Raw genomic sequence first — 11,978 nt, forward strand, 5'->3', positions numbered from 1 at the left:
CCTTTCTTCTTGCAGAATATTCCCATACCCACTCTCAAGGCGTACGCGGAAGCCCTGAAAGAGAACTCCTACGTGAAGAAGTTCAGCATCGTGGGGACCCGCAGCAATGACCCTGTGGCATTTGTATGTTCTGACCTCTCTGCTCTGCTGTGTAGTCAGTCACTGGGGACTCAGGCCTGGTCCCACTGATGTGTGGTGAGGGAGGAGACCCAGCTAGGAGCCAGGGGAGGATACAGACAGATGGGGCAGCCATTACACAGTGCCCTGTGCTCGCCCCAGCTAATCCTTGCAACCACCCTGCTCTGGGTAAGGTGGGTCTCCCGGGGAGGTTAGGCAACTAGCCTTGTCCAAAGCCACACAAAAAGAAAAGCGGATATGACGTTGAACAAATACACTGTCTTCCACACTGGCCCTTCTCTACTCAACACTCCTCATTCAGGCAAAGCTCGGCCCCTTCTCAGGGACCCAGTTTCTCCATCTCTCAAGTCACCATCCTCATTAATGAATCCCAGGGACCAATTTTACTGTTACAAGTGTCTCTAAAAATACTGCCAGTCAGCCAGGTATGGTGATGGGTATACCTGTAATAGCAGCATTTAGGAAGTGGAGGCAGGAGGATGAGAAGCTTGAGACTGGCCTGGGTTACAGGAGCTCTCAACAAACAAAGAAACAAACAAACAAACAAACAAACAAACAAACCATACGAGAAAGTAAACTGCACTTATTGTAAAGTAACTTTTATTTTTTTTAAACGTCCAACAGTCTATGCATAATACTGAATTTACCGAATTAGACTCTGGGAACCTTCCTGTAACTAGCCTCATATCCCACATTCACGATCATACCCATCTGTCTTGTCTTGAAGACAGCTGAGAGGTATAGCCTGGGGTGGCTGCTCTACCACAGGGAGCAGGGGAGACGCAGGAATTAGCTTTCCAAGGAGGAATGGGAGCAGCAATAGAGCTCTTCCCAATTTTAAAATGAAATAACTGAATGGGCTCACGTGTGTGTGTGTGTGTGTGTGTGTGTGTGTGTGTGTGTGTGTGTGTGTGTGTCCACAAAGGCATTTCATAGCCTGCCAGTCTGGGAATGTCTAGATCTATGACCTCTGTCTGACCTCAGTGAATCCTGCCTCTGTCTGTAGTGACATAGCTGGCAAAACCCCATGTACTACTTGTTCATGGTTCAGAAACCAGGCTCGACAGGCTGGCACTCAGCTCCATGCCACGGAAGGTTTGGAGGCACGGACTCCATGCCAGGCTGACAGCTGATGGCAGGCCCTTCATACCTGCATACTTATTACCAAGTGCTGAAATGTTTCTGGCCTGTTGCTAGACCAGGTGCCAGAGCCCTTAGAGTCCCCCCTTCCCCCACACACACTGCCTGCCCTGGTACCTACCTCCTACCTTCTGTTCCTCTAGTGTGACCCAACACACAGGATCTGACACATGGCACAACCGGACCCCAGGGCCTGTCCAGTTACCAGCCTGTACAAGGCTTGGTACACCTGTCTGCGAACTGTCAGACAGGGTTAATGGTCAGACCAGACTTTTCCTGGGAGAGGGGTATTCCTCTGAGAGGCCACCTTACACAGATTGGAGACAACCACAGGTCATAGAGAAGCTGACACACCACCTCTGGGCATGCTCGAATGAAGGAGCCAAAGGAGAGAGAGAGTTTCAGCATGAAGGCTTCCTGGGAGCTGGGCCTCTGGCAGGGTTCAGCAAGCTGGGGGAGCACAATAGGGCAGCCATTCCTGGCATCACTTCTGACACCCTGGCACAACCATCACGGTGTCCCAGGCCTCTCAGCTGCTGGGATCGTTTTTCCCCATGACACATCGTTTCCACCAGCTGCTAATTACCTCATTTCCTTCAGAGGCTCCGATTGTCATCTACACCCTCCCCTTCCCCACCCCCATCAGCAAGATCCCTCTCAAACGTGCTGAGGGCCATCTGAGCCCTACTCTGCAGGCTGGCCCTGTACTCTCTGGGGCTCAGAGGAAGACCATGTGGCATAGAGGAGACGAGATGAGCACATACACGGGGAGATGGAGACTCCCCAGGGGCCTCAGTGGTCACTGCTTGATGCCCTACTATGTGCTGGGCACTCTGTGGTAATATCAGACATTAAGGTGCATTTTCAGCCCACAAGCGTAGATAGTCTGGTGGTGGAGGCACGCCAATGAGAAAAATGGAAGGGCGTGGGAACGTTGCCGAGATACCCGTCGGTAGGGTACTTGCCTTACAAACACGAGAACCTGAGCAAAGTCCCAAACACTGTGTAAAAAACTGGGCAGAGTGGCTCTCCAAAGTGCTGGAGAGGTGGGCACAGGACAAGCTCTGAGGCCCTCTGACCACCCAATCTAGACTAGCTGATGAGCTCTGTCCAGGCCAGTGAGAGAGGCTGTCTCAAGGGGAGTAGATGGCGTTTATGAAGATGACGTTGGAGTTGACTTCTGACTGCCACATGCACACACATACATATACCTGTACCTTAGTGAACATGCGAACACAGGAATACGAATACATGCACACGCCTGTGTATGAATGAACACGCATGCACACACAACAAGAACAACAACTAGAGATTTGAGGAATGTAGGCTCCATGAAGGAATTGTGGGTAAGTTCTGCAAGGTTCCAGAGAACAGGCCCTGGGTGGCCGGAGATGTCAGCAAAGCTCTTGGAGCGAGAGGCGTTGAGAAGGGCCTTGAAGGATGAACTAGACTTGACAGGTGAAGTGGAACCTTCCAAGTGGTCAAATGAAAAGGCTCTGCGTATATGCAGTAGACCCAGAGAGCCAAGGCAGCCCAGGGGAGGAGACGTGGCCCAGAGACTCGGGCCTGCTGATGAGCATTCTCCAGCAGGGGTGTCGGGGAGCCACGCAGGATGCAGGAGAGCAGAGACAGAGACGCGCTTAGAAAGGTAGTGCGTGAGACTGTCCGGCTGAGCTGCTTGGTGTGGTTGTGGGTCTGCTCAACCCTTGCCCAAGGGCATTCAGGAGGCCCTGCTTTTCTCTTGCCGTCAAGGCTCTTGCTGAAATGCTGAAGGTGAACAAGGTGTTGAAGACGCTGAATGTCGAGTCCAACTTCATCTCCGGAGCTGGGATCCTGTGCCTGGTGGAAGCTCTCCCCCACAACACTTCTCTGGTCGAACTGAAAATCGACAACCAGGTGAGTCAGGCAGCGGTCTGCTCGTGCGTTCCCCACACAGGGTAGTGAGCACCTGCCCACTCGTTGCTAGGCAGAGCAGAGGACACTGATGACAGATGCCCCAGAGCCCACTGTGTTCCCGGGCAGACCCTCCATCAACACTGCCTGCTTTCTTTCTAGCCATGTGCTCTGCCAACTTCTTTGTGTCCCCACGTGTTGGGTCTCTCCTCAGCATCAGCTTTATGCCTTGGCTTTGAGAGTGTCCTTTCTTAGACCCAGAACAAACGAGCTTCCTTCCAAGCCCTGCAGGTCGCCTCAGCTGTTCTGTCAAGGAACCTGAGACGTAGAGTTCAGAGTGCACGGATCCCATAAACGGTGGTGCTGTTCACCAGGAGCAGCCTGTCTCCCTCAGTGTTTCCATTTGACCTGGCTTTGAAGTCTCCTTCCTGTTGCTCCTCCTCTCTGGGTGGTTCTGTCTTTATCCTGTGGAGTTAGCTCCTGCTTGTTTGAGTTCTGTGGTTTCCTCATTTCTCCTGGGGGCAACTCTTTTGGTCTTGGTTGTCTAAGAGAAAGTTAATAACCAGAATTGAGCATAGAAATAGCACAGATGTTAGGCAGCTGTGGGTTGCTCTGGAGGTGGGTGGCTCAGGGCTACCTTGTGTCCCTCAGCTCTGATCTTCACACCATTCCTCTGGAGGATGTGGGCGTGGTCAGCCTCTGCTGAAAGAGGCTAAGAAAGGGTGACTCGGCACCTAGGAGGACTCCACATCTCCCAACTCCCTAGCCCACTCTATCCACTACTGCACATTGCTTCCTAGACCAAGTCACTATCTTCTTTATAGATAGATGGGGAAAGCAGGGATTTTTCTCTGCAGGAGAAAACGTGGCTGAGTGGTTGCGAATATACCCAAGGAGAGACTGGAAGGCAACACTGTGACATGATTGTGCCCAAGCAAGGCCACAAGTAACTCTCTCATCGTAAAACGTGGCAGGCTGAAAGTGCTTAGAACATAAATGTATAGATCGATCGCAACAGGCTCGTGACCCTGTCCCAGGCAGAACTAAGCATCGCCAGCCTCCAGAGGCCTCAGGCCCCAGGCCGCCTCATCTTAGCTAAGGCTTTTGAAAACTTCCCAGTTTGCTCCCAGGCCATAGACTTCTGGAACATCCTATGCTCACATACCCATTCCCTACCTAGAAGGACCTCTTGCTTCAGGTGACTTTGTGCCTCGCAGAGAGTGCTAAATCATCCGAGACCAGGATAAAGAGTAACGTGTTCATCTCCGCCAGGCTGCACCTCGGCGATGCACTTGGCTGGTCAGCCTTGAATCACCCTGGCAACAGGAGAGTAGAAGACTCTGGGAAGAGGCAGACGCTACATACACCTTCCCTCCCTCCCTTCTTTCTTTCCTTTCTCCCATTTTTAAAAAAAGAGCCTTTACACCTTATGAATGGCTCTTATGAAGAGAACGTCAGGAGAGGGTAGAGACCTTCGCTCTTAGCCTCTGTAACTCCTCTAAGCCTTTCTACCCAGAGAGAAATAGATAGGCCCTCTGTGGTTCCCCCGCCCTTCAGCTTCCACATGAGCTTCTCAGGAGATGGTGCTGGGCCCGGGTCATCTTCTTATCCTAGTGCCCAGCCTGGGCCTCGGGGTACTTGGTAAGCAAATGTGCCCTGGATGGTTATGTATTCTGTTCCCTACACAGTGAGAGGGGCCCAGAGGAAAGCTTTGCAAGCTGTATGAGAGAGAGAGAGAAAGAGAGAGAGAGAGAGAGAGAGAGAGAGAGAGAGAGAGAGAGAGAGAGAGAGAGAGAACACATCACTAATTTATATAAAGAGGCTGCATATTGTCATGTGAATTAGCTGCTGGGTTGCACTGGGCATCTCTCATATGCTGGTATCCTTGATGCTACATTGGCCCTGCCTCTCTCTGCCTTGTTCCTTGGCTGTTGATGGCTCTGATCCCCTGCAGGCGAGAAAGGCAGAGCAGATGGATCACAGCCTGCCTCAGCAGCACCACCCCCAGTTTGGCTATTCACGGGATTTCTGTCCTGGCCAGGAAGGAGTCAGGGTCTACACAGCATCAGCTGAAACCTGGCTCTCAGGGCAGACCGTCAGCCAAAGATGGTTGGGACGATGGACTTGATCGCTGAAGTGGTGGCTGACATCAAGCTGCCCACCTTCCCTGGTCAGCTAAGTTCCATCATTGCCCCAGGAACCAAGAGAGAGCTTGTGCTCATCGTTTGCTTCACCCTGGTCAAACACCCTAGCGTAAGAACATCAGTGAACACCAGCCTCAGTTTCCCTTCTTGTAAATAAGGAAAACGAACAGCTCTCCTCCTAAGGGGATTACAGATCTGGCATCATCAGTAACGTTTAGAATCGCTGTGCAGGTTGTCTGGGAGTCTCACTCACTCACACTGGCTGCTTTATGTCCCTGTTCTCACTCGATGCTCACCCTGTAAGTGACTCCAATGGCCACGAGGACAACGTCACCTGCCCAAGGTCGCACATGGACCGAGGGAGATCCTAACTCAGCTCTGTATGACTTTAAAGCCCGCATTCGGTGCCTGTGGCATTATTGGAATAACTGTGATTTTTGTGAACCTACCCTGGTCTTTCTCTTCCATTTTGTCTCCCTTGGGCATGCTAGCCTCTGTGAAAATGAGGTTCCAGTTGAGTCCTCCTAGAAAGTCACCTGGGTAGGACGAGAGACAGGCACAGAAATGACCTTTGTATGCGGTGCTTCTGTACCAGATGGGGTTGGGTGTGGGTGAGAGCCAGTTGAGGGAGCAACCATAGTCAAAAAAATGGTCAGAGAAGGTGTCAGGAAGAAGAAAGAAAGCATCAGAATAAATCCAGAGAGTGGAAGATGTCTCAAAGGAAAGACGTGGGGGCAACCAGAGGAGAAGGAAGTAGAGCCTGGAGCCCATCCAGGTAGGACTTTGGGGGTCCAAAAGAAGCCTGTAGAACTGGGGGGGATTAAGAGGCAAAGGGCCTTGTGGGTAAGCATGTAGACCCTGCCATGGCAAGATGGCCACTGGCTGGACAGGTAAGATCAGGAGCGAAGAGAAGTCTAAGAGGCCAGCAGAAGCTACAACCAAGCCTTCTGGCCCTTGGGTGGCTCTCCTGCCTAACTGAGGTCCTCAGGCTGGAATAGGGCCTGGTGAGAAAGGGTTGAGAGGAGGAAGACAGGCTTGGGTTGGAGGCTTCACAGACTCAGGCTCAGAAAAGGGCCATGTGTGTGTTACAGTGTGTCCCAGGAGCCCTGGACAAACAGTTGTCTTCTCATGGTGGCCTGGGTGAGAGGGAGGGACCAGGAGGAGGTGACAAGAGGCATTGATTTATCCCTCCTCCTTGGTTCATCACCGAGGTCCTTGAAGGCCGGAGTATTTGCCTCAGTCCTTGGAACAGTAACCTGTGTTGAGAGACTCTCCTTCTTTCTCCTTTTACGGCCAAAGAAAGGGACTTGGGGCATTCTACCCGGGGTGACATGGATGCTGAGGCAACCAGTTTGTTTACTCAGTGCTTCTCCTTATCTCCAGGCAATGTTCTGCTTCTGCCCAAAACTGCCCAAAGCCGGCAAGGGTGGGGAGCAAAAGAGGCCTGGGCTGGGCTGAAAAGCACTGAGTATCTCACCAGCTCTCCTTTATAGGTGGGGAAATGGAGGACCTGAGGAGTGGGGTTTGCTGTAGTCACAGGCCGTTGTCCAAGACAGAACCGGCATCCAGGCTGTATGTTGGAGAGAAAAAGCTTTACCCTGCCCATGAAGTAGACTCTAAACACAGGGTGCTTGGAGACCCCCATCCCTCAGCATTGCTCTGCTTCCTGATTCCCGCCCCCCGCACCCCCAACAGTGATGTACCCAGCAGTCAGTCCCTCCCCAGTCTTTCAGAGTTCCTCAGAACAGACCAGGCCTGGAAACACGACCCCTCGAATGAGGATGTGTTCACCATCTGGGTGTATTGATTACAGGTCCCACTTTCCCTCTGCTATGTGACAGGGAGCCTGCTTGCTATTTTGAACAGAGGCCATAGGAAATGGATTGTGCATTCATGCATGTTGTTTTTCCAAGTTAATTTATTTGTGTCTGATTTTTCTCTAATTCAGCGCTGTCTGGGAGTACATCTGTTATCTATAGCTGTGTCACAAATGACCCCAAAGCTTAGCCTCAGAGCTCTGGGATAAGCCAACACTCAACAAATGTGCTCAGGGGCTGGGGATTCAGGGCAGCCGAGCTGGTGAACTTCCCCTAGAACATGCAATCCAAGCCAAAGAAGAAAACCCTGTCTCTGACGGCCCAGCCTTGGAATCTGAAGCAAGTCTATTCTTATATTTTCTTGTAGGCACAACACACACTCAGGAGGAGGTGGACTAGGCTCTACCTTTTAAGGGAAGCAGACAAAGGAATTTTTCAGGCCTATTTTTATAATTCTTTGGTAATTTCATATATAATATATTTTGATCATATTCATACCTAACTCCTCCCAGGTCCATTCTCTACCCACACCTAGTGGGACCATGTCATATATACATACATATACATATATGCATATGTATGTATGTATGTATGTATGTATGTATATATGTATGTATGTATGTATGTATGTACGTATGTATGTATGTATATCTCCCACTGAAACCAGTTAGCCCATGTACTCCTGAATAGGGCTGTCCCCTGGAGTGTGCTCTGCCTGTCAGGATAGCATCCATAAAGAAAACTGACTCTCTCTTCCTTCAGCCATCAGCCATCAATGGCTCTTCAGCTAGAGGTGGGCGCAGTCCCTCCTCTGGATTGCTGACTGGTTTGATTGTGCTGGTCTCGTGCAGGCAGCCAGGGCTGCTGTGAATCCATGGCTTCAGGGGGACCTGTCATGTCCAGATGACAGTGCCTCAGTCCTCCTGACCTTTGGCTCTCACAGTCTTTCTGTTCCCTCTTTCATGGTGGTCATTGAGCCTTGGGGCGGGATACAGATGTCCCATCCATGGATGAGTAACTCCGTGACACTTATTCTCTGACTTTGACTGGTTCTATTACCTGCCATTGCACAAAGAAACTTCTCTAATTTGGTATGAAAACTGCACTGATACATGGGTAGAAAGAATACAGGCTTGGAGGATAGTTCAGTACTGTGCCCATTTAGCAGAATAATAGCAGTAAATTCACCTTTGGGTTCTGGGAGCTCACCAGCCATGGGTTCTTGACCAGATTTATAACACAGGGCATGCATTTCCTCCCGTGGAGTAGGCCCTAATCCAGCCAGAGAGCAGTAGGTTACCCGCAGCATCTGTGCCTGTTATTGGACCTATCTTGTAAGACTGTGGCTAACCCCACCTTCCAGCAGCCTTCACAGCACTTCCGAGTACTATGAATGCTAGCCCACCCGAAAGACTCTCCCTGGTCAGTACCAACTTGATCTCCCCATGCCCCGGGACCAAACTGTGTGGTGTCTTCCGCAATCTGGTCTCACCATCAAGTTCTGGTGGGATATAAGCAATAGCCTATATTGTTTGGGGGCGTCTCTAAGACACCACTGAACAAAGACTCAAAGGGAGGTAATCTCATATCTGGCACTGGGATTTTTATTCAGCAACCTATGGCGTCTGGGGCAAGCATTCTCATGTGATTTCTTTTTTTCAAAATATACTTCAAGTCAGTTATCCCTCTCCACTCCTCGATGCAGACTACCTTAAATCACTGCCATACTCGTCCCCTGTACTCTTCTACGTTGTAGCACTTTGGTGAGGAAGGCCTTTCTAATCAGCAGCGCTACCCCAGGACAAAGCAGGTGTCCCTCAGGTGGTGAGCTTCTTCCCCAGTGGTGTGTCGGCAGAGCAGAATTGGCAGCTTGCAAACAGAGTGATGCTTATGCCAGTGAGAGGTGGCATATGGCCCTGGTGTTGGCCAAGTACTTCCAGGATACCTGGCTGATGTCTCTTCTTTCTTTTCTTTCTTCTTCTTTTTTTTTTTTTTGAGACTAAGTATATATAGTCTCACTATATAGTTTTGGCTGTTCTGGAATTCACTATGTAGAGCACGCTGGCCTTGAACTCACAGAGATCTGCTCGTGCTGGGATTAAAGGTGTGTGACACCGCACCTGGCACGAGGATGTATTTTCGGTGCTCCAGCTGCACATGTCCTCTAGGTCACGATAAAGTGGACTGTCAAATGAGCGAAGGAATGGTCTGACATCCAGGGTCACAGCCACCAGGCCCTCATCATAGACCTCAACACCTGAGGCTTTTGTCACAATCTCATCAAACTGAAAACCCTCAGTCGCTGTAAGCAGGCGAGGACATAAGCTGCTACCACCGAAGTGTGCTTCTCTCTCAACCCAACACTAGTCAACTGTAGAATAATCTCTCTTCTCCGGCAGAGTCCACTGCACTGCCTTGTGTGGGACGAGGTGTGGATGCAGACAGCTGTCTGCACTGCAGCATCTCAGGGGCACCCCAAGAAGCAGTTTAAAACAAAAACAAAAAAAAAACAAAAACAAAAAAAAAACAAAAAACAAACAAACAAACAAAAAAAACAAGGTGGTGGTTCTCCAGTACTAGCTTGGGAATTTTCTGCAAAATAGTAAACAGAATGGGAAGTTGCAGAAAATAAATATGATATAAATCTATTTAGGGGGAAAAGGCAACAAAACAGGCCAGCCCTGTCTATTTATGCCCTGGATTTTATGCCCAGAAGTGAAGCCATGGGCATGGGAGCAGGGGGTGCAGCCATGGGCATGGGAGCAGGGGGTGCAGCCATGGGCATGGGGGCAGGGGGTGCAGCCATGGGCATGGGGGTGGGGTACATCCATGGACAGGGGAGATAGAAAGGGGGGCGATATGAAGGAAGGCTCTGCTTCTCTCCATCCAATCATTTGATGTGAAAACTTAGATTAATTTATCCACAAGGGATTTATCTAATCCCCCAGTAAATCTGAAAGGAGGCCAGAGTTCTTCACTGACCGAACTCTGCCAGTTTAGTCCCCGCCCAGCCCAGCTCAGCCCAGCCCTCTCGCTCGGGGCTTCTTGCTGTCTTTTGTCCACTCTTTTTATTCCACCCAAGCAAGTTACTCACAGGGTCACAGCCCACAGCCCATGACGTCTAGAGATCATGAAGCCCCAGCCTTCCCTACTAATGATGTTAAGGAAGACTCTAGAGAGAGGCAGCTACCTTCCACTTAGGGAATCTTCCCTCATTGGACAGTTCTTCACTGCATGAACTCTCAATGTATAGGTCTATACACTTATGCATACCTGGTGCCCGTGGAGGCATTTGATCCCCTGGAACTGGAGTTCCAGAGTTTGTGAGACACCGTGTGGGTGCTGGATATTGAGCCCAGGTCCTCTGGAAGGGTAGCCAGTGCTCTTAACCACTGAGCCTTCTCTCAGCCCCTCATACATCTACTTTACGGAATTTCTGTTCAAATGCTTTGTCTATTTCTAATTTATTTATTTGCATCTTTATATACTAGCCCTTACCAGATATACTATACCTTTACAACCTTCTCCATTCCATGTTATCCTTTCCACTCCGGTGCATTCGTGTGTGTGTGTGTGTGTGTGTGTGTGTGTGTGTGTGTGTGATGCATGTGTGTGTGATGTATGTGTGGTGTGTGTGTGTGTGTGTGTGATGCATGTGTGTGTGATGTATGTGTGTGGTGTGTGTGTGGGGGTGTGTTTGTGTGTGATGCATGTGTGTGTGTGATGTATGTGTGTGTGTGGGTGTGGGGGTGTGGGGGTGTGTGATGTATGTGTGTGTGATGCATGTGTGTGTGATGTATGTGTGTGTGATGTATGTGTGTGTGGTGTATGTGTGATGCATGTATGTGTATGATGTATGTGTGTGTGTGATGCATGTGTGTGTGTGATGTATGTGTGTGTGGTGTGTGTGTGATGCATGTGTGTGTGATGCGTGTGTGTGGGTGTGTGCATGTGGGTATGTTTATGTGTGATGTATGTGTGTGATATATGTGTGTGTTTGTGTATGGTGTGTGTGTGATGCATGTGTGTGTGTGATGTATGTGTGTGTGAGGGTGTGGGGGTGTGTTTGTGTGTGATGTATGTGTGTGTGTGATGCATGTGTGTGTGATGTATGTGTGTGTGATGTATGTGTGTGTGGTGTATGTGTGATGCATGTATGTGTATGATGTATGTGTGTGTGCGATGCATGTGTGTGTGATGTATGTGTGTGTGGTGTGTGTGCGTGATGCATGTGTGTGTGATGCATGTGTGTGTGTGATGTATGTGTGTGTGTGGGTGTGGGGGTGTGTTTGTGTGTGATGTATGTGTGTGTGTGATGCATGTGTGTGTGATGCATGTGTGTGTGATGTATGTGTGTGATGTATGTGTGTGTGGTGTATGTGTGATGCATGTATGTGTATGATGTATGTGTGTGTGTGATGCATGTGTGTGTGTGATGTATGTGTGTGTGGTGTGTGTGTGATGCATGTGTGTGTGATGCGTGTGTGTGGGTGTGTGCATGTGGGTATGTTTATGTGTGATGTATGTGTGTGATATATGTGTGTGTTTGTGTATGGTGTGTGTGTGGTGTGTGTGTGTGATGCATGTGTGTGTGATGCATGTGTGTGTGTGATGTATGTGTGTGTGTGTGGTGTGTGTGTGATGCATGTGTGTGTGATGCATGTGTGTGGGTATGTTTGTGTGTGATGCATGTGTGTGTGTGCATGTGGGTGTGTTTGTGTGTGATGCATGTGTGTGGCATGTGTGTGTGTGGTGCGTGTGTGATGTATGTGCATGTGTGTGTGTGATGCATGTGTGTGTGTGTGATATATGTGTGGGTGTGTATATGAAAGTACATGTGCTGTGC

The 11,978-nt window shown here is 49.8% G+C and overlaps 2 protein-coding genes across 22 annotated transcripts in view; one reads left to right on the forward strand and one right to left on the reverse strand.

Annotated features, from left to right (window-relative positions):
• The window catches only part of Tmod1 (tropomodulin 1), a 77,387-nt gene that overhangs the window by 54,430 nt on the left and 10,979 nt on the right, over positions 1 to 11,978 (forward strand). For all 4 annotated transcript variants that reach the window (NM_013044.2, XM_087660451.1, XM_087660452.1 and 1 more), the window contains 2 exon segments: positions 16 to 123; positions 3,031 to 3,174. In NM_013044.2, the coding sequence (NP_037176.2) occupies positions 16 to 123; positions 3,031 to 3,174 (252 nt within the window).
• Tstd2 (thiosulfate sulfurtransferase like domain containing 2) overlaps positions 722 to 11,978 on the reverse strand; it is a 44,227-nt gene continuing 32,970 nt past the window's right edge. For 8 of the 18 annotated variants that reach the window (XR_015619813.1, XR_015619816.1, XR_015619807.1 and 5 more), the window contains 1 exon segment: positions 8,716 to 9,724. The gene's annotated coding sequence lies outside the window, so the exon portion shown is untranslated. 18 annotated transcript variants of the gene reach the window in all.

This window comes from Rattus norvegicus, chromosome 5 (assembly GCF_021556685.1).
Source record: "Rattus norvegicus strain SHRSP/BbbUtx chromosome 5, alternate assembly SHRSP_T2T, whole genome shotgun sequence".
Taxonomy (NCBI): Eukaryota; Metazoa; Chordata; class Mammalia; order Rodentia; family Muridae; genus Rattus; species Rattus norvegicus.